General features: G+C 33.1%; 2 protein-coding genes across 4 annotated transcripts; one reads left to right on the forward strand and one right to left on the reverse strand.

Moving 5' to 3' along the window:
• The first annotated feature begins 11,621 nt into the window (after positions 1–11,621).
• On the forward strand, positions 11,622–12,449 carry LOC120073671. Its single transcript, XM_039026474.1, has one exon. The coding sequence runs from the start codon at positions 11,622–11,624 to the stop codon at positions 12,447–12,449; it is 828 nt and encodes a 275-aa protein (XP_038882402.1).
• Positions 12,450–17,649: 5,200 nt separating this feature from the next.
• Positions 17,650–21,145, reverse strand: LOC120074366 (FT-interacting protein 3-like). 3 transcript variants are annotated; one of them, XM_039027462.1, is made up of 3 exons: positions 20,916–21,145; positions 20,624–20,705; positions 17,650–20,257 (listed from the first exon to the last, which is right to left on the reverse strand). In XM_039027462.1, exon 3 carries the CDS (start codon positions 20,224–20,226, stop codon positions 17,896–17,898), a length of 2,331 nt encoding a protein of 776 aa, XP_038883390.1. In that variant the 5' UTR covers positions 20,227–20,257; positions 20,624–20,705; positions 20,916–21,145; the 3' UTR covers positions 17,650–17,895. The 3 variants fall into 3 exon arrangements, with proteins under 3 accessions (XP_038883390.1, XP_038883391.1, XP_038883392.1); XM_039027463.1 differs by having other exon boundaries at positions 20,820–21,145; XM_039027464.1 differs by lacking the exon at positions 20,916–21,145 and adding an exon at positions 20,815–20,871.
• Between the last annotated feature and the right edge of the window lie 4,128 nt (positions 21,146–25,273).

Here is a 25,273-nt window from a genome sequence, read left to right on the forward strand (position 1 = left end):
AAGGTAGGTGGAATGAATGCATCAACGCATCTACCTTGAGAAAATCCAAAGCTGATGCTAACATTTCACCTACCACGCCATTAGTAGCAGAGGTTTAGAAAGGACTAAACGGGCCGAATGTCAGACTCAGACCAGTCCAATTAATGTTGTCGGTGACCCAAGCTCTATAAATAGAAGTCGTTAGCTGAAATTCAAATCGTCCGGAGATTATCCCTCAATCTGGGGATTTTCCCGTGATCCAGAAAAATTGCGTGAGAAGATGGCTAAGAGTTCTTCACCTCCTTCATCCATTCCGAGTCACGACCGGAGCCTTCGACCGAAGCTAGATCTCGAGAGAGTCAGCTCCTCCGCCCATCCATGGCACCACCGACAGCCTTAACGCACATCCGCTGGAAGCAAGTCGTTGTTTCCAACCGGTCATTTCCTTTTCCTTTCTTTTCTCATATTGTATTGTATGACATTTTGGAATTAAGGAATTAATACAATTTGTTGCAATGCATTTCTTTGTTCCTTCGACTCCATCTCCATTTTCTTTTCTTAGTATCTTTACTTTCATTGCAACACTTAGTGGGATTGCTTGGGCATTGCATACTTAGTCATGTAGATTAGGGATATGAAGCATGTAGCAACCCACTGAGAGGTGTGCGTTGCACGAGTATGTGAGTAATTTTATTTGTTTAGTGTGAAGCTGCTGCAACGCCTGTCTATAGGCTAACGCATTGCTTGTCTATAAGTAAAATCAGCAACAACCAACTGTCCGGGAGGGTAAATGGTTGGTCGTATTAAGCAATGTATGCATTGTTCACTAGGGATAGTAACAATTTTAGGTCAGCAAAGTTCATGCAGTTACCTTGTCCTATGAGCACTTTATTAATCATTTAGGCATACTTGGGAGAGTAGTCTAAAACACAAATCTAAGACTCAGGAGAGCGGATTGGAACACATAGGCAAGAATGGGATCTTAGGGATAAGCTATGTTTGTCAACACTCCATCGCATGCACCCTAGAAATAGGAATGATGATATGTGGTCGCGTTGTCTGTGTATCATCGCATAGACAAGAATTAGAGGCTTATGTGTAGTCCCTATAGACACCTTTGCACGTACATCGCATGCATTCTAGCATTAGAAGCCGTAGCATTCGCATCGAGAGGTGGTTTGCTATTGTATGAGTGTTTTATGATCGCATGGCTTGCGTTGACTGAGGTTGCCCTTGCGGTCACTCTTAAGGGTTGCAATGAAATCATCTCCACATTTTATCTATTTTCCCATACATTTATTTCATGTCAAGTGTTGTCACATCTCTACCTTTCATGCATATTCTCATTGCGTTGTCTGTTAAATAGGAGTAGGAGTAGGGTTAACTTAGCAACCTCCCTTCCATTCTTTTATTTAAACCGCCGCATGCACATTACCGCATACATATAGCTACAAGTTCTTGTGTTCGACCTCGGATTACCCGAGAAACTTGTGTTTGCGTTATACTTGGCAGGATGCATGGTCATTACATACATTCGTTAACGCATATCATTCCAACGCATGACCATCGACGCATGACTATCAACACATATCTTAGGAATATGCATCGCATACCGCATCCATGGGATTTTAGTTGTTGAATAATTTAACGTTTAATTTTCCGTCACCAATAGGTGAGGATTGGCTCAATAGCGTCAGCTGAATAAGCCTCATATTTCAGGGATAAGACCGGGTAGATAGCTAAGGACATAGAGTGCAAGACGAAATTTACTCCTACCCGCTTTTAGGGATAGTAGAGAGGTTGTTCCCTTAAATGCTGACTCCGGGTCTTGAACAAGGGGTCTAACCGTTTCATTGACATGGTTTGGTGATTTTATCACAAACCAATTATTCATTAGAGAATCAGTGTGACTTAAGGAGCAAGATGTAATCTCAAGGGTAAAATAGCTTTTGACCCAATTGTTATTACGAACAATCTGTGAAGGGTCGACTTACTGATTATGGTTAAATCAAGTGGACAGAAATATATCTATATTGAGGGGAGTGCAACTATTGGGCTTGAGTGGAGTGACCCAGTAGTTAACGAATGTTGGTTAATTCGATTTAAAGAGTTTAGCCAATTAATCTCAGATTGTTGGAGATCAGCTCATGATCTGTAGGTGCATTAGGTCCCCCTACTAGCTCACAAACTAATTAAACCTTAGAATAGCGTGATGAGTCAATTTGAAATGTTCAAATTCGAATTAAGGGAATTAGTGATTATATACAATATAATTACACGTTTAAGTATCGAATTAAATAGAATTGGAGAATTGAATAATATTTAAATTTGATTTAAATATTAAATGCATGAATAAGGATTCATGATTGTGGAATTTAATGATTTAATATTAGATATTAAATTATTTTAATTAATTAAATTTTTTTAATTAATTATTTGAGTTAATTTTATTTAAATTTTATTTTTTGAATTTTATGAAAATTCAAATATTTAAATCTTGATTTTTTTTTTTTGAAAAATTAAATTAAAATTGAATTTTGTTAAAAATTCAACAAAATTAATTCAATTTAAAATTTGAAAATTTGAAAAATAGACTAAGTAAATTTTTCACACTTAGTCCACCAAGATCTCCACCCAAATTAAAGTATTTTGTTGTCAAATTGTGAGACGAAAGAGTGGCAAACTGAATTTGATATAAATCAAATTCATTTCAACTTAAGAAATGACGTGCAATTTGAATGTTTTGTTGAAAATTTGGTTGAAGAAAGGTTCTTCAAACCTTGAACACCAAAACAGATTTCCTCTCCAATCTTCCCTAAATTCAGCTCATTTTGGATCTCCCAAATCTAATCTAAGGTCCTAGAAAATATTAGGAAAGATAAAGTGGTGGTCTACAAGCATTTGGAATGAAGATTCTAGCTAGATTTGAAGATTAAAAAGATCTTAAAAGGTATATTTTCAAAACCCTATTTTTAGTTTATGAACTTGCATGTTTTTATGCTAAAATTGATGGAATTAAAGTGCTTAAGATCATAATTGTTTCCGCTAATTGTATGCTAACTCCAACACTTTGTCCATATAGAATATTTTCAAAACTTTTCTGCGTAAGTTGACTGATGAGCAAATATCTCATCTGCTAAATGCTCAATTTTCAAATCAAAGAAAAATTTTGTTTTTATAAGATCTTTCATCTCAAATTCTCTCTTAAGATATTCTATTGTCTTTGAAGTTTTAATTATATTTAAATCATCAACCTGTACAATTATAATAGCAAATTCTGACTGTGATTTCTTTATAAAAACACAATGACATATTGGATTGTTTTAGTATCCTTCATTCAACAAATATCCACTCAGACGATTGTACCACATTCATCCTGATTGTTTAATCCATATAGCGATCTCTGTAATTTTATTGAATACAATTCCTGAGAATTTGATTTATATGTTTCAGGTACATTGAATCCTTCTGGGATTCTCATATAAATATCATTATCAAGAGATCCATATAAATATGTTATGACTACATCTATAAGATGCATGTCTGGATTTTCATGTACAATCAAACGAATTAAATATCTTAATGTAATTGTATCCACCACCGAAAAATACATCTCCTCATAATCAATACCAGGTCTTTGTGAAAAACCTTGTGCAACAAGTCTTGTTTTATATCTTGTGACCTCATTATTTTTATTTGCATAGCAGTGCATTTAGGGAACCGTTGTGGAGTTGGTAAAGGTATATGTTGGGCAGTTATAAGGCAATACCACTAAGGTTGTGAAGGTGGCCTCGTTATCCACACCTCTGGTCGATGAATGGAGGATCGACCGACCCCGATTTTCATGAGCATTGGCAGGTCCTGGAGTATCTGTCAAGGGCTCCTGTGTATACCTCGGGGTGGCGGCCTCCATCCGTGTAGGATTGTATCAACAGCAGCGAAAGCACAAGGATCATCTAAGCACTCAAATTCACTAATTTTGGCAAATATAAAGCATGCTTCTACAGGAAAAAATGGATTTCAAGACATACCTCTTGTAGAATTTCTTCAAAGCTTCTTCTCTAGCTGCTATCTTCTCCATATCTTGTTGCAGACCACCTCAAGATCTTCCCCACTATTCTCTTGGTGCTCTAGATTGAGTTGTGGGACTCAAAACAAACTTGAATCAAGGGATGAAGGAGAAAAGCTCACTGCTGCAACTTTGTTGAAGAACCTTTCTTCAAACAAGTTTTTGTCTAAAAAACTCTATGTATCGCATGCCCGATTTTCACTCCAATCTCTTCATTATATTGTATATCAACATGCAAAGAGAAGAGTTGCATGAGTTGTAGTTCATGCTTGGAGAATACAAGGCCAAGACATTGCTTCATGTGTGAGCTACTTAGGTGATGGATAATGGAAAAACTCATTTTTCCATTTTGTGTTTAGGTTTTCCAATTTTCCAATTTTATCAAAAATCAAAATTTGATTTTATAAAATCTATTTTGATTTTAAAAATGAAAAATTAATTAATTTCATAAATTAATTATTAAATAAAACTTAATCAATTTAATATCAAATATTAAATTAATTTTAACACATATCCATTTTTATATATTTAAATCGTATTTAAATATATAAATTCTCCTATTCCATCTAATTCTAAAATTAAATATGTAATTATATGAAATATAATTACTGATTCCTTTAATTCTAATTTGAACGTTTCAAATTAACTTATCACGCTATTCTAGAGCTAGTCCTTTCGAGCTAGTAAGGGGACCTCGTGGACCTACAGATCATGGGCTTCAACGATCCGAGATTAATTGGCTAAACTCATTAGACCAAATTAATTAATCGGCTAAACTCATTAGACCAAATTAATCTTCATTCACTAACTAATGGGTAACTCCACTAAAGCCCATAGTTGCTCTCCTAGATATATTATGTCTACATGATTTAACCATAATCATCAAGTCGACCCTTCACAGGTTGTTCGTAATAACGGCTGGGTCAATATCTATTTTACCCCCGAGAGTACGTCTTATTCCTCAAGTCCCTACTGATCCTTTAATGAACAACTGGTTTGTGATCCAATCACGAAACCAAACTCTCTCAATCCAGTGAGAGGGTGGGGCCCCTTGTTCAAGACCTGGATTCAGTACTTGAGAGAACAACCTTTCTCCTATCCCTAACTCGTGTAGGCGTAAACTCCGTCTTACACCCTATGTCCCAAGCTATCTATCCGATCTTACCCCTGAAATGAGAGTCTTATTGAGTCGGTGCTGTTGAACCAACTCTCAACTATGAAAATCTAAGGGCAATCCCGAATAAACAAGAGTACATAGTTAGATCAGGATTAAGATCGAGTTACCTAGGTCATCTAGGTGAAATAGTCAGTCTTAAATAGTAAACAGCGTTATAAAGTAAGAGACTTATTTCTTGGTCCTGATCTTATGCAAACTCATTGCCTAGGACGCCTCCACTTCTCATGTCATAATATGTATGAATTAGGATCATATCGTATGTAGCACTTTACAACTCTTTGTAACAACTACAGAGTAGGCTGCATCCAATGGTATTACCATAATAAGGTACCCAACCTCATTCATGTACTATAGATCATTTTGACTATTTTCTCAAACTCGATCCACTCTTATATCTCCACATAAAGTTCTAGTACTCATACAATAGTCATGGGTCTCAGTTTATTGGATTTAGACTTTCATACAATTTATGAGATCAATAACAAGTATATTGAGTATAGAAAATGTTTATCATTTTATAAACTGCGAGTTTTTAGGACATAAAACCCAACAGTCAGTACTATGTGGAGTTTGTTATTGTGTTTCGAACCTCACCACCCATAGACTTATATGATCTTCGCACTAGGAAGTTAGTGTATCATTCCTTTGCACCACCCCCCCGGGTGGTGCTTCGCTCACACCTGAGTTACACCTTCATGTCAAATCTCTTGGCAGTTGATCCCAGGTATATTCCTCATAAATACCCATTTGTATCCCACAGGTTTGACACCTTCTAGTGTTCAGACTACTAGTCCAAAAACTTGACGTTTTGAAGTGAGTTTAATTCTGCCTCAATTGCATCTTTCCACTAAAGCCAATCTTTTCTATGTTGACATTCTTCAACAGTTTTTGGTTCAGAAACCTCATTTTCAGATATAATATTAAGATCAACATTATATGCAAAAATGTTGTCAATAATTACATGAGTCCAATTCCATCATTTTCCTACCATGAAATAGTTTATTGAAATCTCATTATTATCTTTAGGTATTTCACCTTCCTCACTAGTCATGTCGAGGATTTCTTCATGGGTATTTACATCCTCAATCAAGTCTTTTTTGGTGATGATCTAATTATCAATTTTTCTTGAGAACAAGCATCACATGATAATTCATTAGATTGAAGAATCTTTTGACTCTTTAATGGATGTTCATTTGAATTCTCAATAATTCTCCTCATCATTATAGACCCTGGATGACCTAATATGTCATGTCAAATTGTAAATATATCTGGATTCATGAACTTCAAGTTCATTGTTGCATATGTTTCAATTACTCGTATATGAATATAATATAATCCAAAAGATAAAGCATGCAACTCTTCCAATATATGTTTTTCATTTAAGACAGTAGATATGATATATAGATATTCCACATTATTCTTACTATCAGCCTCAAAATGATAACCACTGCAACATATATCTTTAAAACTAAATAGATTTCTCTTTGATTGACTACAGAACTATGCATTGTCAATTGTAAATTTTGTTCCTCTAGGCAAAATAATATTTTCTTTTCCAAAGCCTTCAATTAAGTTTGTAGAACTTGATATCGTATTGATTTTTGGTTCCAACATTCTCAGTTTGAAAAAATATTTTCTCCTTATAAGTATTGTATAAGTAGTTGCCCAGATATAGATCTTCTTTACTCATTTTTTAATCACTTATCATATGAAAATGATTCATGGTTCTTCATTAAAAGAAAATAATTACGATAAGAAAAAAAAACATTTGGAATATACATCTACTAAGAGGAAAAAAACATGGAGATAAAAAAGAACAACATTAAATCCAGATATTTTTAAAGTCAAAGAAAAAAACTTGATGTTTCATCAATTCTGCCAATTTTCTCTTCGGGAGATTCAAAAAAGTCCATCACATCCAAATTTATCATATGGAATGGGTCAAATATGTCATTATCCTGGTATGCAAAATTTGCTTCCACATTTTTCTCTTTTTCCTTTAGAGAGACTTGATAGAGATTAACTAAGTGTTTTGACGTACAAGTACGTGACCAATGCCCAATCATTCCGCATCGGAAGCATTTATTTTCAGCACTTTTTGGACTCTTATCTTCTTTGTGATCATCATTTTTTGTGGTTCTTTGAAATTTGAATGATCAAAACGACCACCACGAAAATAATAATTATTTATTCCTCTACTACGATCACGACCTCGACCGCAACCACGACCTTGACCACGATTATTAACATTCACAACATTCACTTAGGGAATGGTGTTATTCCAGTTGATCGAGATTCATGATTTTTCATCAATAACTTATTATTTTGTTCGACCACGAGAAGACATGAAATTAGTTCAGAATAATGTTTAAAATTTTCTCTCGATATTGTTGCTGTATGAACATATTCGAGACATAAAATGTAGAAAATTTATTCTCTAACATATCAACATCAATACTTTTCTCTCCACATAATAATTTTGTACTGATTTTAAACGATGTGGAGTTATAATCACTCACTGATTTGAAATCGTGTAACCTCAAGTGCATCCACTCTGCGAGCTTGAGGAAAAATAATTGTTTTTTATGATCATACCTCTTTTTTAAATTTTTCCACAAGATATGGGAATCTTTTATTGTAAGATACTCTATTTTCAATCCCTCGTGAAGATGATGACGAAGGAAAATCATAGTTTTTGCTTTGTTCTGACTGGATGTCGTATTTTCTTCGTTAATAGTCTCTCCAAGATTCATAGCATCTAGTGGATTTCGGCATCAAGCACCCATGACAAATAATTATTGTCGTTAATATCAAGGACGACAAATTCTAATTTTGTGAGATTTGTAATGGCAGTAGTTTAGGAGGGAAGACGATAAGAGCTCGTGTTGATAACGTGTTGTAAATTTGAGGAGCACAACAACGCACAACGAGAACACGGATAAGAAGAAAATATAATATAATAATAATATATAATAAAATAAATAGATATTAAAATAAATAAAACATAATATATAANAAGAAAATATAATATAATAATAATATATAATAAAATAAATAGATATTAAAATAAATAAAACATAATATATAAATAAATTAACAAAATATGAAATGAGAAATTTCTCTAAAATCTCCACTTTCTATAATTTTTATAAATTTTGCCCAATGTGTGTTTTACAAAACCTACGAAATGTCACTATAAGCAATTTGGTAGGTAGAATGTGGATTACATAGATATTAAGAATGAGTATTTACAAAATACGTGGCTATATATATATATATATAATGCATAGGAAGTGACATTTGCCTTTTTGAAGTTAAAAATGAATATTTATTTTACGCATAATTTATGATATTTATAATATTAACTAACATGTCTGTTGGTAATAAGGAATTTTCCGTACGACAATAATTAAGGTAGATAGCATCCAACCGTCGAGAATGCATAGGCTGAAAACGAATGGGAAGGTTTGTCCTTTTCACTAAAAGAATAGGGAGTGGTAGCCCTGCTTTTTAGCAATTGACAGCGAAGAATTTGGCAGCTGTGTTTGGAAATTAAATATATTAATTCCTACTTTTTATTATTAATTTTTTTTAATGCAAATTGAAAGTCTTCATTTTTCTTTTTTCTTTTTTTTTTCAGTTTTTTTTAAAAAAAGAACTAAAACAGAAAAAGCTAAAGCCACCAAGAAGTTGCACCTCAAGATTATCGAGTGATATCAATTTTAATTCTAAATTTTTTATTTCGTCAAACTGCACTTCAGCCGTTGCAATTTTAAACTTAAATTTTGAAAAATGTTGCAAATTTCAACGTTCTTCCAATAAGTTCTTGCACTATGTTAATTTTGTATATTTTATTGAATAATCAGCTTCATCATAATACATTAAATTATAGAATAAATAGACCCAACAAAGGAAAGAAATAGAAAAAAAAAAAAACATTAATATAAAAAATATAAATTAGGAATAAACCCCTAATTTACTTTAACACCCTCCCTTGAATTCAACATTGTAGAGTAATAACTAGCTTGAGTTTGTGAGATGACCGATTGAAGCTGATGACAAAAATTGAAGAAAACTCCCGAATCAAATCACGACAGTTGGAGACAAAATCCACGAAAAATTAAAACACAGGGAACTTCTGGGCTAGAGACTTAACCCACGAAGAATTAAAACACAAAGAACTTTTGGGCTAGAGAGAGTACTCAAGAAGAAGTAAACACAAAGAACTTCTAGACTAGAGAGAATATCCACAAAGTAATAAAATACAGAGAACTTTTGGACTGGAGAGAATACCCACGAAGTACTACAATGTGGAGATCTTTTAGGCTGAAAATAGAGGTCCTCATAGAAAGATTTAAAACATAACCCATGAACGATTGATTTGAAAACGGAATCAGTAAACACAAAAGAACTATTATTATTATTATTATTACTACTACTACTACTACTACTATTCCCAACTAATATTCTGAAGAGAATGGAACATCACTCTCATTATTCACTTTCTGTCGTCGAATTCCCCACGAAATTCTCTCATTGTTCTCTTGTAGCTTTCTTTCAGAGTTTCAACCCAACATCTTTGGATTCTCTTGTAGCTTTCATCGTCGGATTTAGTCCACATTTCTTCTTCCTTCAACGGTTTCTTCAGCCCTTCATTCAATAAGTGTTGTTTTGCATTAAATTACTAGACGATCATTTATACATTACTATGCAATCTTGTATACATTACTATGCAATCGTTTACTATGCGATCATGTATAAATTACTACACGATCGTTCATAAATTACAATACGATTGTATAGTAAATTATAAACGATCGTGTAGTAATTTATACACGGTCGTTTAGTAAATTGTAAATGATCATTTAGTAATATATACACAATCGTTAATATATCACTATGCCATCGTTTATACACTACTATTTAATCGTTTACTACACGATCGTGTAATAATTTATACACAATCGCATAGCAATTTATAAACAATTGTGTACTAATTTATACAATATGATCGTTTATACATTACTATGCGATCATTTAGACATTATTATGCAATTACACGATCGTGTAATAATTTATACACAATCGCATAGTAATTTATATACAATCACATAGTAATTTATACACAATCGTTCACTTATCAATGATTTGTTTATCCAATTATAGATCAATGGTGCTACTTCGCATCTTTGTACGATTTGGTGGGGATTGGGATGAGTCCGGAAGAAATTATGTCGGTGGTCATATGAAAGGTATGAAAGTCAGAAATGATATAACAGTCAGTGAATTAGTGATTATGATGCACCAACGACTGAATATCGATCCGGATATGTTTGATATACACATCAAATGTTGCTACAATCTATTGGTCCCGGCTCCTCCAATTGACATAGTTGACGATGAAGATCTTGGCTTCTTTTTAGAAGGCAGTGAGGCATCCCGAACGCCGTTATTTGTATCAGTTACACCTTGTGAAAGTCATGGAGTACACCAGTATTGCAATTCAACTGATCAACCAAATCCAATTCATACCATGTCTTCACTTGATGATCATATTGAGCCACGTAACTTGGGGGATGATCGAAGTGAAGCTTGGTTTGGTCGGAATAGTGAACCCAGATGTACTTCACAGTTCAATACTAAACATGGATATGAACAATCTTCAGGTCTACAAACTTCTCCAACACCTAACATCCATGTTCAAACCCCACTTGCTCCCATTCCACCGGTTGTGATGCCTTCGGTTCTAATGTATTCCACCATTCCAACCGAACCATATGTTGATATATTTAGACCATCAGAGGGCCCATCGTATGACAACCCCGTCACAATACCTCATGACTATCTGAATGATGAGGATATAAAGATCGGTCAAATTTTCTTTTCGAAATATGACTTGTCAGTTAAATTATCGATGCTTGCAATAAGAAAGAACTTTGACTACCGTGTAAAAAATCAACAAAATGCTTGCTAAATATCTGGTGTTCGGTAGAGGAATGCAAGTGGAGGGTTTATGCCAAGAAAATGAAAGAAAGTGATTCTTTCAAAGTGACAAAATATCTCAGCGAACATACATGTTCTCTTGAAATGAGATCTAGTAATCATCGATAAGCAAAAAGTGTAGTTATTGGACACTTAATAAAGTCCAAATACAAACAAGTTGGCCGAACCTACCGCCCAAGGGATATAATTGAGGACGTTCGATGAGAATATGGAGTGAACATTACCTACGAACGAACTTATCGCGCTAGAAAGTACGGATTGGTGTATGCACGAAGGTCGCCAAAAGGATCATATGTTGTTATTAGAGCATATGGTGCGGCACTTAAGCTTGCAAATCCAAGTACCATATTTGAGGTTGAAGTAAAGGATGAACAATACTTTAAGTACGTCTTCATGGCACTTGGTTCGTGTATCAGGAGTTTTCTAAACTGCATCCATCCTGTAATCGTTGTTGATGAGACCAATTTGCATGAGAAATACAAAGGTATGTTGTTAATAGCAACGTGTATTGATGGAAATAACAAAATATATCCTATCGCTTTCAGTATTGTAGATGGTGAGAACGATGCATCATGGACTTGGTTCATGACTCATTTGAAGGCTTCAATAGGAGACGTTCTCAATCTAGTGATTATATTAGATCGTTACATCTCAATTGCAAAGGTTGTTGCAAGGATATTTCCTTGTGCATTTCATGCCCCGTGTATATACCATATTCAGAACAATTTGGTGGATAAATTCAAGAATAAGAACATAATCCCATATTTTTACCTAGCACCAAAAGCATACAAAATGTCTAACTTTCAGATATATTGGGCTAAGCTCCATCAATATCCTGGTGTGACGGCCTATCTTGAGGAGGTTGGATTACAACGGTGGGCAAGGGTTTATCAAGTCCATTGTAGGCATGACAAGATGACAACAAATATAGTAGAAAGCCTCAATAGAGTATTGAAAGATGCTCGAGAACTACCAATCACAAAGCTATTAGAGCATATCCACGAGTGGCTACAAGGTTGGTTCTATATCCAACGTATACACGCAATGGCATGTACAAACATTGTACCTGATTACGCAATGAGTATTCTTAAGGAATCAGAATTGATATCTAGAACATATCATGTTTCTCCGATGGATATGTATATAATTAATGTAGACGATGGATATTTGGGGGGGTTGGTTGATCTTTCGTTCACAGACATGTACGTGCATGAAGTTTAATTGCCTCGAGATCCCATGCTCCCATGCAATATCTACAGCAACCCTACATTAATGTTCAAACATTATGTGCAAAATGGTTTACAGTTGAGTGTGTGCTTGCTTCTTACGCCGAACATAGCCATAATAGGCTGTTTTTTGGAAGTAGCTGCAGGACTTAGAGCAGGCGTCGCGCTCAAGTTGAGGAAGAAATGTAAAGAACGAGAGTTGTTGAAAGGAGAGTCCACATCTTTATCGTTTTCATTTTTGTTTCCGAGCTTTGCTCGACACTGCTAGCGAAGCTCTACGACAAAGCATTTCTATTATTTCAATTATAGAACCAACTACTCCAATCTTCCTAGTCAGAACAGTTAAGAATGGGTTGGAGATGTTGGAGATTTTGAACCAATTCTACCACCGCAAAAGGTAGTAAGTGTAGGTCGACGTCAAAACGTCGGGATACCTTCAATTGGAGAGGAGTCACGACAAATACATAGGTGTACACGATGTGGTCAGAGAGGACATAACAAGAAAACGTGCAGACAAACATTAATAACACCTGGCACTGACCCATCTAGACTAAACAATATGTAATTTTTGCTTCATTTTTTCTGTACAACACCAATTATACTGTACAATATGTAATTTTAGCACAAATTTATCTAAACGGTCACTTAGTTATTTATTTTCTTAGTTAAATGTACAACACCAATTGTATTCTACAAATTTAGCACAAATTTATTTAAACGTTCGTATAACAAAATATAAACAATCGCATAACAAAATCTAAACGATCGCATAACAAAACCTAAACGATCATTTAACAAAAATTAAACGATCGCGTAACAATTGGCTAAACAATCGCTTAGTATTCTCTAAATGATCACATAACAAAACCTAAACGATCGTTTAACAAAAACTAAACGATCACATAACTGATATCTAAACGATCACATAATAGAAATCTCAACGATCGTATAACAAAAACTAAATGATCGCATAATAGTTAGCCAAACAATTGCATAATGGATATCTAAATGATCGCGTAACAGTTAGCTAAATGATCGCTTAGTATTTTCTAAACGATCGCATAACAAAACCTAAACGATCGTTTAACAAAAACCATACGATCGTAGATATCTTAACGATGGCATAATAGATATCTCAACGATTGTATAACAAAAACTAAACGATCGCATAACAGATATCTAAATGATCGCGTAACATTTAGCTAAACGATTACTTAGTATTCTTCTATACGATCGCTTAGTAATCTCTATCTGATCGTTTAGTAATATTTAAATGCTCGCTTAAAGTATTCGTAGAGATGCGTTCACCAAAAGGTCAGAAGGCTTTTTAAAAATTGGAGGTAATTTTGAAATTTCGCATGGGAAAAAGGTTAGTGGTAGAAACATTTTTAGAGAGAGTTCGTTGGCAGAAAAGTTTTTGGGTTTCAGGTCATTTTGTGAAATTTTCCAATAGGGTCATACAAAATTTGTACGTGGTTTCCTTCTTCTTTCTCGTATGAGGCATACGGCAGAAGGCACCCACGTTGGAGGGTGTCGTGGACGGATGTGGGCGGGACGACACAGATTAAGGCAGGAGCAATGGCCAATCTGAAGGAGGCGGCACAACTTGGATGGAGAAAGGCGGAGCGGTGTGAATATGGGCAAAGAGAAAACGGGCAGACCTAGGCAAGTGGGAAACCCACAAACGGAGTACAAGCGCCGCTGATTTTCATATCTGGATCTCGTCAGCATGGCGAAGCTAATGGTGGGCGACGACAGATCTCGTTTGCACGACGAAAGTCAGGCAGAAATGTGGCAGAGAACGAGGTAAGACGTGGCGATGCTAACTGAGTAGGGAAAGGAGGAAGACATAAGCTGAGACCAACACAAAGTTGAATCTAGGTGCAGTGGCACAAACAAAAAGGTGTGGCTGCGTGAGATGACTGGGGTGGAGACAACGACTGAACAGACGACGCAGCGAAAAATCTGGAATGGAAGGGTGGAGTTGTGGTATGGGAATAAACGAATTTGGGTGTGATTGCGATGAGCGGATCTATCTATGTAGATTTGCCTTCATTGATCGACCGTCGACGGAGGTAGAGATCGGACAATAGTGGTGGCTAAAAAGTAAAAAACCTTAGGAACCTAACTTTGATATCGTGTTAATTTTGTATATTATATTGTAACTTGATCAGAATACATTGAATTACAGAATAAATAGACTCTAGTAGACCCACAAAGGAAAGAAACAGAAAAGAAAAATATTAATATGGAAAATACAAATTAAGAATAAATCCCTAATTTACTTTAACACTTTAAATACCATTGCAAAAAAGATTCTCTTATACATTCAATGAATTGTGTAGGGATATTTTCAAATAAAGAAAAATGAACCAACCTATTTACAAATATAATAAAATATCACTTTATATTAATGATAGACCGCGATAAACAGTGATAGACATCTATCAGTGTCTGATAGATGTTTATCGCAGTCTATCACTAGTAGACAATGACATTTTACTATACTTAAAAATATTTTCAGATGTTTTACCATCTAAAACAATTACTCGAATTATAAAACCTATGTTTAATATGAAATTGACAAAAGTTTAAAAATAGTATTAAAGCTAAATTTTTCATCCAAATTTATGAATTTTGGTACAACATATGCAAACAACAACGCCATTATTTGGTTCTTGAATCGGTGAGTAATAAAGGTAAAATCACACCACAAAAGGGAAAAGAGGGGGAAAAAAAAGAACCAAAAGAAAAAACAAAAAAAAAAACAAAAACTTTCAACTCATAGTAAAATATCCATCAATAAGGTCTTAACAGTTATGTTAACTACACTTCATCAATTCATAAGATTAACCAACGTCAACTAAACTTTAGAAACCATTTGGAAATCAAATTTCAAATTTTAAGACTAAGGTCTGTCTAGAATATATTTTTAAGTATTTTGTTTTAAAAATAAGTTATTTTTAGAAGAAATTGGAGTATTTAGTAATTATTCAAAATAATTTTTTAAGTATATTTATCAAAAATATTAAAATAAAAATGAATTTTTTGAAAAGTACTTTTTTTTTTCTCAAATAAATCCAAATGAGCCCAATTAGAAATCAACTCAAATCTTGGTCATCCAACGTATCACTTTTAAAATTTTAAAGACTAAATAAAAACTAAATTTGGTAAAAATGAATGTTTAGTTTTGAAAACCCATAGATATTAATTCATATTCCAACACCAAAATTACCTTTTAACTAATTTTCAATTCCGTACCAAATCTCTTTAAATTCTCAATTTAATTTTCAATAAAAAAATCAATTAAAATTATTATTAAAAAATTATTTTCAAATATAAAAGAACAAATAAAAATATTTATAAAATATAACAAAATTTTAGAATCTATCAATGATAAACACTTTTTATTAGTGTTTATCAATAGACTTATATCAGTGTCTATCAAATATTGATAGACACTGATAAAAGTCTATCAATGTCTGTCAGTATCTATCAAAATTTTACTATATATTGTAAATTTATGAAGCACAAATACTTCGTGTGAGGCAAAGAATCAGTATCAGACACGTATCGGATACCGATACTTCTATATACTTCTCAAATACGTATCTGACACGCGATTTGATGTATTTATTTCTACGCGTACTTTTTTTTTAAAGAAAAAAGACAAGTAACTCATCTAATATTTTCCAATCTAAAACTAGGCAACCTATTTAAAAAAAAAAACAACTCATTACTCGAGTTCAAAACTAAAAGAAAAAAAATAACGGACCAAACCTTAGATTAGAATCATCTAATCTCTATCTTCACATTTGAGTTCCCACAAAATCCACCAAAATATAAACCATTTGGATATCTTCAGCAATTCAATGAAAAAGTTATTTGTTTATCTTCATACTTCTCCTTCTAATCTTCTTTTTCTTCTTTATAATATGAGTCACTTTTCTATTGCATTTTATTAGCTATTGTACTTCAACATCTTAGATGTTGCTTTTTTTGTATTGTATTTCAGTATCTGTATTCTATTTTGTACTATTGTTATTAACTTGTATGCTAAATTTATCTATATCCTAGTTTTTTTTAAAGAAAAAGAAAATGTATCTTCAACGTATCAGTATCCTTGTTTTTTAGAAATATATATATTAAAAAATTATATATAAAAATGATTGATCCTTAGACGTATTCATATCTTAGTTTTTTAGAAATTGATGAATCGCCGTATCCGATCCTATCCGTATTGTGTAGCCATACCTGTGTCTGTGTTTCATAGTTGTAAATATTTTCAGTAATTTTGTCATTTGAAATAATTGGTTAACAAGAATTTGGTGTACAATTAAATATATTAATTTTTTGTTACAAACGTGTCACCGTACTATTTGATAGATTAAACTCAAACTTAGATATTGACAAAATTTGATGTGCTCATTATTTTGTCGATGCTTATAAACAAAGTCTTTATATTTCATTGCAGCATGCATAAGAGGCATGGTCATGCGTCAACATACATTAATAATATAATAATTTATTTTATTAACAATAACAAATTTGTGTAATTAGTGATGTACGTAAAACAGTTTTTATTACACTATTCAAATTTCTAACCTCTTAATGGATGGTACATATTTTTTAGTTGAATTATATTGGATGGCTCTCTAAAACATTATGAATTGTTTGATTATTTAACATTTTTACTTTATATCTTATTTTAGTCGGTTTTTAATCCTATTTGAAAACTCTTTGATTTTTTTTTTTTTTTTTTTAGAGGTAAAATGATTATTAAACTAAACCTTAGTTATTCAAGTTTGGTGAAAATATTTTGATTCTCGAGTTTAGAACGTATAGATATATATATAAAATAAAACTCGACCAATACTAAAATAAAACTCGTTGAACAAAAGTTTAAATACTAAAATAAACTAAATCTAAAATTCAAATACTAAAATGTGTTTCAAAATAAGCTTAACCTAGGTTAAAACTTGAAAATTAAAACAGAAGCTTTTTAGAATTGTTGACCAAATTAAACAAAAATATATGAAACATGAATATGCATATGCTAAACCATAATGTTTAGGCTATATTATCCATTATGTACAGAATATATAGACTGATTCAAAATGTCCAAACATAATATGGAGAGCATAGAGATCCCACAAAATGGCCAGTCTCAATGAAATTGTAATCAAAATCTAAACTAAAGAAGAGAAATTCAAAAACACAGTTAATGACAAGAAATTCTATTTGAAAAGATAATTAACATAACACAAATCCATAAATAGAAACTGCCTTCACCTTCTGGGGAAAGCCATCCATACATTTTAACTTTTGAATGCCCAAAAAATATGCCCCTAAACAAGAATTGATAAAAACAGCATACAAAAGCTTCATGTTTGCTTTCCCCATCATCATTTTACCAATAGAACATAAAACAAAAGAGTCCATCATAGCATACAGTCTGTTCTGGCTGGCAGCCTCCGGAAGAAGTTGAGCGGCACAGATGGGAGCTTGTACCGAAACCTCGGATGTCTAAGCACGTAAATCCCAGAAAGAAGCGCCACGACTTGGAATGGTGTAACATACAGAACAATGGCAGAAACCAGGCAGAAGATCACAAACAATGCCGATGCTCTTGGGTCGCGCCAACTGAGTAGAGATTGCAGCCTTTCCCCTTGCGTTGCTAGGTCCCCAACAACAGTTTGGATCCTCCCTGCAATGCTCCTCAGACGATCGTACCTCATCCTCACAATGTCAGCAGGGCGAGAAGTTGGGAAGGTGTCGAACTCCTCGTCGAGTTCATCGGGGTGAGAGGAGTCGGCATGAGAGAGGCGGGTGTCCATGTGAGGAGGGTGCCTTGGTCTCCATCTATAATGCCAAACTCCAATTAAGAACAGGTAAAGGAAAATTGTGGGAAGAATGAGCTCAGGGTACATGACAAGGATTATGAACAAAATGTGTATGAGAACAGTTGTAATTGGGTTTCTCCAATTGCAAATCTGATCAAACCATTTTCCAACTGCAATCAGCCCACTGAAAACTCCCATGATTCTGAAGAAATTAGCCTTGCTTCTTCTCATGCTCCACATGTGGGAGCCTACATCGAGCATATACTCGACGACCTCTTTTCGCAACGGTGGCTCGGCACGACTCAGCCTCATTGACACAATCTGAGTCGCCTGGTGTCGAAGGCTATCGAGCTGGCTCACCGTTAACGGATGAATATAGTGCATTTTGGGGAGAAGGGGATGTGAGTACATATGCAACATGTTTAACAAAGAAGAGCATGTAAACCTCACAGCCAAATGAATCTCACCCATCTTCTTCACCCCATTTGGGTGAAGAACCAGCAGAGGATATGAATGAGTATACACTCGATCTGTCTCAAGCGTGGAAAGCCGAATTCTTACCTTCCCTATCCGTGCATCTTTTGATCCTCCAGCCTTGTCCCCACTGTGCAAATGGCAGTTGTCGAAAACCCCAATTGTAATGACAGTACAGGGATCAAAAACCTCCCAAGTGTATTGCTCATTCCACTTCGGTATGAAACTATCAATGATCGTCCTCGTTCGAATCCACTTCTGCCCATACTTAGCCACACAGTATGCATCCGTCGTTCCACGCCCATCTTTTGTCTTCATTGGCATTAAACCCTGAGCATTCAGAATGCCCAATTCCAAAACCCCAATGCTGTTCTTCCAGAGCTGTTTCGCCGTCGGTCGAAGATCACTACTATAATGTGTTGATTCATCCAGAACATGGTAGCCACCTTCCAAACATATCCTCATGTGAATTCTGCTAGAAAACTTGATTTCCTTCTTCTTCTCCCCTTCAACAACAACAACATGTTTCTCAAGATTGAACCATCTTGTGTTCACAGCTCTATGGTCCAATCTCCTATCTATATATTGCAGTGGAATCGCACACCGTCCCAATACCTCATCCTTGTTTGGTGCAACTCGGTCTTCCACGCTTAAAATCAAAGGCTCTTCAAATGGTTCAGCTGCCACAAACATCAAATCCTCATTCCACATTGGATTGATAGTTCTAGACTGAGATATTCTGGTCCTCAACGCCTGATTTCCAAGTATAGCCTTAACAAAAACCTCCGGATACCGACCCTTATCGGTCGGCTGCAGATCCTGAGCTTCGATGATATTCACCCTCAAATACCAAAGCTTGGGAGAAAGATACACCTTAGACCGAATATTCGCAAGCCCATCGGCTCCGCTCACAGTTGCAGCATCCGAATTCCAAGCCTCGGGAAATGCTTCATCTGCTTGTGTTCCCATCCAAACAGCCAACATCAGCTCTCCTTTCACCTTGTCCCCTTTCCGATCATCCAACCGATACCATTGAGGCGCCAAAGGACTGTCTGGCGGTACCCTTCTCGGAACCTCATTCAAGTCGAAAAGAACTCTCCCCATGAAATCATCCTTCACAAAATCCTTATCCTTCACAGTCACCTCAAGCACCGAAGCCTGAATGCGATCCTTTGAAAAGGCAAACACTTGGTTCCATTCGGGATTCGACTTCTTCTCAAAATGCCGAGTGGTACCTTTGTAGTTTCCAAGCTTGACCTCCACATACGGATCGCAGCTACCAGTGACATCTTTCCCAGGCAAATCTTTCGCTTTAACAACCCGAACATAGAGGTAATACATTTGCTCAACAAGGTCATAGGTACTAGCTAGCTTGTCACCAGTAACCTTGCCCCCACCAAGGTGGGGATTGGTCTCTTTCAGTAAGAAATCCTCGGGTGGAGGCTTTTGCATCATCTTCACAGTTCAATTGATTCTTCAAACAACCCTACAAAGAAAAAAAAAACAAAATCCAAAATCCGAAAACAAACCCCATTTTAATACGTTATATATAAAAAGATTGATTTCAAAAAAACAAATTTCAAATTTTCCCACTTAAATAAACCTGAAACATCCGAAAAAACAGTCATAGTCAAGGCGTTGCCAAAAAAATCGGAAACAAAAAAAAAAAAGAGAAAACCCCAAAAAGAATCTTTGAATGTTACCGTTCACAGAACTCAAAAACGACGTCGGATTTAAAACAAACACTCCATAAGCATAAAACAGAACACTTCCTGATCTCAAGATGGCTAAAAACTTTTAACAAAATATCCCAAAATTTTCAGAACAATCTTTAAGGGATGTGAAGGTTCACCTGAGAAAGCAAAACCCTTGAAGAAAAAGAGAAGATTTTAGTCAAGTCTTCAAAAGCTTCAGATCTGAACAGTCTTCAAACCCTGAAGAGAGGATGAAAATGCAAAGCAAGTGAGTTCATCAACAGCCATAGATCCAAAGAATACAGAAGAAAAAAGGCAAAAAAACAAAAATAGAGAGAGTGTAATCCACTTCACTGTTGTTTGGCTGCAGAGAAAAAATTGCAGAACAAATTCTCTCATTTCCCACAGAACAAAACAGAACAAAAAGCCAAGAAAAACAGAGAGCGGTACCAAGTGATGAATCTGAAGAAAAAACCCTTTAAGCTTCAATGGCATTCTTCAAAAGAGGACCAAAAATGAAACCCCATTAAAGAGGAAAGGGAAATGCAGGTGGGTTTGAGAAGAGAGAGAGAAAAAAAGCGGTTTTTAGGGAGTGGTTTTTTGCGGGGGGTGGGGGGTGAGATAGGATCTGAAGAGTGAAGGGAGTATATACAAAGTGAAGAGAAGTGTACTTTCCTTTTCTTTTTTTTTTTTCCTTTTTTCTTTAATTTTTCTTTTTTAAGAGATTCGTTGCCCTATTGGTCTTCATTTATACATTTCCCATCAGTATTAGTCGTAGACATTTTCATTAAAGGCAAACCAATCTTTTTCTAATCATTATTTCGTAAAATGGTAGGTAAAATGTTAAGAGTTGTTATTATATTTAATTATTATTCTGTAGATTATAATACGTTGGAATGTAAATTATTTTAGTTTAAATAAAAAATAATATATACTATAACACGAAAGAAAAAAAAGATGAATAGAAAATAATTGACAATAAATAGTAAACATAGTAATAAAAGAAATTGAAATAGTAATACCGTAAGTTATAGTAGTTGAAAATATCATTCTTATAATTTGAATACTAAACATGTCATGAATTATAATAGTCCACTCTACTCACCTGAAGTTTGGGGTTCATACACCCCCTTATTGTTAGACTCCTCAATAGGAACAAGGTTTCTTTTTTTTGAAATTATAATTTTTATTAAGAACATCATTTGTGTGGGAAAAACTGTTAGTATTGTACATTCTTTTGTCATATTACGGTAGAAGGAACCAAAATTACCCATATCATTGCAATTTTGACTTCGTCTCACAATTTTTGTTTAATCTGAAAAGAGATTTTTCCGAATAATATTCTTTCTCACATTTTCTACGAGGAGTATTAGGAATAGTGGGCGGGAATACAATGTAAATAACATATATTTTAAGTTGGTTAAAAAAAAATAGTAAAATAATTATTTATTATTGTAAACATTTATTTAATCGTTGGTCTCTATAACTTTTTTTTAAACTACCATCAGCATCAGCATTTTATCCATATTCTATCACCACATTTTCATCTTTAGTTTTAGTTCAAAAGTTTTTAGGATGGTTCTAAATATGTCTTTTAGTTATTAAAATTTTTAAAAACAATGATTAAATTAGTTTCTATTTAATATTTACGTGCTCAATATTGGTCTCTATCCCAATCATGTTCATATTAACATATTAATATTAATATATGACATAGTTGAAGTTCAATCGTTAATTGTAAAAAAAATATATACCATTTGTTTAAAGTTTTGAAATTAAATAAACGTTTTACTAAATAAAATAAATTTAAATGTAAATGTTTAGAGATTGAAAATAAATCCATATCTATGTTTATATTTATATTATGAAAAAAAGTTACTATCTTTAGAAAACATTTTAGTACTACTTTACCCTTTTGTCTAAAATTAAATTTACAAATCATGTCATAGTTATTAATAATGTTCAAACAACCGTGAGAATAAAAAAAACCGCTAATCTACCACCGATTCAAGTCTTAAATTCTCTTTGTTTTCTGTTGGTCGGTTTTTAATTCAATTAAAGAATAATTTTTAAAATATATATATATAAATTAAAAAAAAAAAAAAAAAAAAAAAAAAAAAACCACAAAACTACTCTCCTACGTTTTCTCTCTTTGCGTAAATTTATATTTTGCATTTAATTGGAATAATTTATATTTTCCATTTAATTAGAAATTATTTAAGTGTATCTTTAAATCTTTAGTTATTAATATTATTTTATATGATTGATCATCATTTCTTTTATTGATTTATTAGATATTTATAATTTTATCATGTTACAAAAGTGGCTAAAGAAATAATCATTTTTGGACTACTTTGTCTATTTAACTAATCTTATAAATCTAAATTGTCTGTATAAACTATCTCTAATGTGGGGGAGAGGAAATGTGGACCGTTGATATACCTATGTGCTAAGGCCTGTTATTGAAAATGATGCTTTGTTTTATAATTTACTGAGAGATTGTTTTGATTAATGAAATATACTTTCTTTTTAAAAACATTAATTATTTGTTATCTTTTCACATTCTCACATTAATACATAATCTAAAAAGTATTTAAGAGATAAAAGATGTCATAATATGAATAGTTAGAATCATTTATTTCTATACTTAATTTTATAAAATTGACTACTTTTTAAGTATATTTAATGAATAGACATAGAATAAGTTTTTTTAAAAAAATTTAAAGAGGTATTGTAATTAAAGTATGGGGTGGGGAAACGAACGTCAAACCACGAGATTGTTAGTATGAACATTATGACCGTTGAGCTACATTATTGTTGGCTTTGATTTCAAACTTTACTATTTTTGTCTTCATTATATTTAATAGTGGATTTTGATTTTGTTTTTTAATTCAAAATTAAAGTTAGATATTTTCTGTTTGAAATAAAAGGTAAAAAAATACTTTTAATTATATGGACCATTTACAATTTTTGAATTTTTTTACAATCATACACTTAAATTTCCTCACAGTACACTCGTTTTTTTTTTCTTATAAAATTTACTTTTAATATATGATAAATTGAAATGAAAATACTATCAGTATTGATAAAATAATTGAAAATACCACATGGAATGTACATGTTAAATAACTAATATTTTAAAGGAAAAATTATCTTTTAAATCATTATGTTTTTAAAGAATATGCGTATTTGGTCTATGAATTTTCAAAATATACATTTTTAGTCTCCAAATTCTTTAGAATAGGTTCATTTAGTCTTTAAGTTGTCAAAATATAAATTTTTAGTCCCCAAATTTTAAAAAATAAGTTTAAAAGGTCCCTGCAATAATTCATTATTATTATTTTAAATTAGAAAAATAATTTTTTAATATTATTTTCTAAACATATTTTTGTAATTCGAAATTTCATATAATTATATAAAATAAAATTAAAAAAATAGTCAAAACCCTCTTAATACGGGTGTTCAAAAAACCTAATGACCCGAAAAACCAATCAACCCAACGCAACCCGTGTGGTTTGGGTTGAGTTATCAACTCATGGGTTGGGTTGTGTTCAAATAAATAAAAATTTTATGGGTTGGGTTCATTGGGTCACCCAATATAATCCAAACCAACCCGATCAATACGGAATTTATTATTAACTTTCAAAATATATTTTTTATTACTTATAACACAATGATTTATACATATATTTGATTTAAATTTTATTTTAATTCTAATGTTTTTAATAATTTATTATTCAACAACTCTTAAAAGTAGTTTTTTTTTTTCACTTTAGAAAGAAAATTTTCACTAAAATTAGATTTTTACATATTTACGTTTCGCTTTTTTTAAAAAAAAATATATAAATAAATAAACCTGATTAACCTGAACCAATCCAACCTAAAATATTCATGGTTGGGTTGGGTTGGGTTCATTTTTTAATAAAGGTTATTTAGATTGAAAAAAATTATTTAATCGAATAATTTGTTTAGGTTTAAAAAGTCTTTCAATCCACCCAATCCGCATGAACACCACTACCTCTCAAACCTAGCTTAGGAACTTAAGAAGATATGTTTTGAAAGCTCAAGAACCAAATGACCAATTTTTTTTTGTTAAAAAAAATCAGGACTATTTTTTAAAAAAAAAAAATTAAGAACCAAGCCTATCTATTATTCAAATTTTGGATATTAAAAATAGGTAGTTTGTCCTATTTTAAAAATTTAGGAAGACGGTAAAAAATTGAGGAAAAAAATAGATTAAAATATTTTAAAAATTTTCACTTTTTCTTCCCTTGTTTGTTTGGCCTAACATTGTGAAGTGAGAGAAAGAAAGGGGGGCATGTGGAGGGAGCGTTGGAAGTGGTTTTTGATGTGGGACTTTGATTCATTGGCACGTGCACGCGACCGTGTTGAGGGGTCGCACGTGTGGAAAAATAATCTTGGGGATTGAGCGGAGTAAGCACGTAGTACTCTGTTTTTATTTCCCCACTTCAACTATATATATATATATATATATATATATATTTTAATAGGCACCCAACAAAAGCCAAATACAAACCAATCACTTCCCTTCAAGAAGGAAAGGTATCTTTCCATACCAAAGAAGACTCTTGTGGATGCTAAAAAAGCAAAATTATAAGCAGTATTGTTCTCCTCTTTAGTAACCTTACAAAAATTATAAAGATTAACGGATTTAGTAAGACTAAGCCTCTCTCACAAAAAAAATCGATTTCAAACAAATCTATGTCTGGATGGTTCAGCGAATTAACCACCTCCAAAGAATCGGATTCAACACCATCGAAGAATCTTCGATTTTAGATGGATGTAAA

The sequence above is a fragment of the Benincasa hispida genome, chromosome 3 (assembly GCF_009727055.1).
Source record: "Benincasa hispida cultivar B227 chromosome 3, ASM972705v1, whole genome shotgun sequence".
Taxonomy (NCBI): Eukaryota; Viridiplantae; Streptophyta; class Magnoliopsida; order Cucurbitales; family Cucurbitaceae; genus Benincasa; species Benincasa hispida.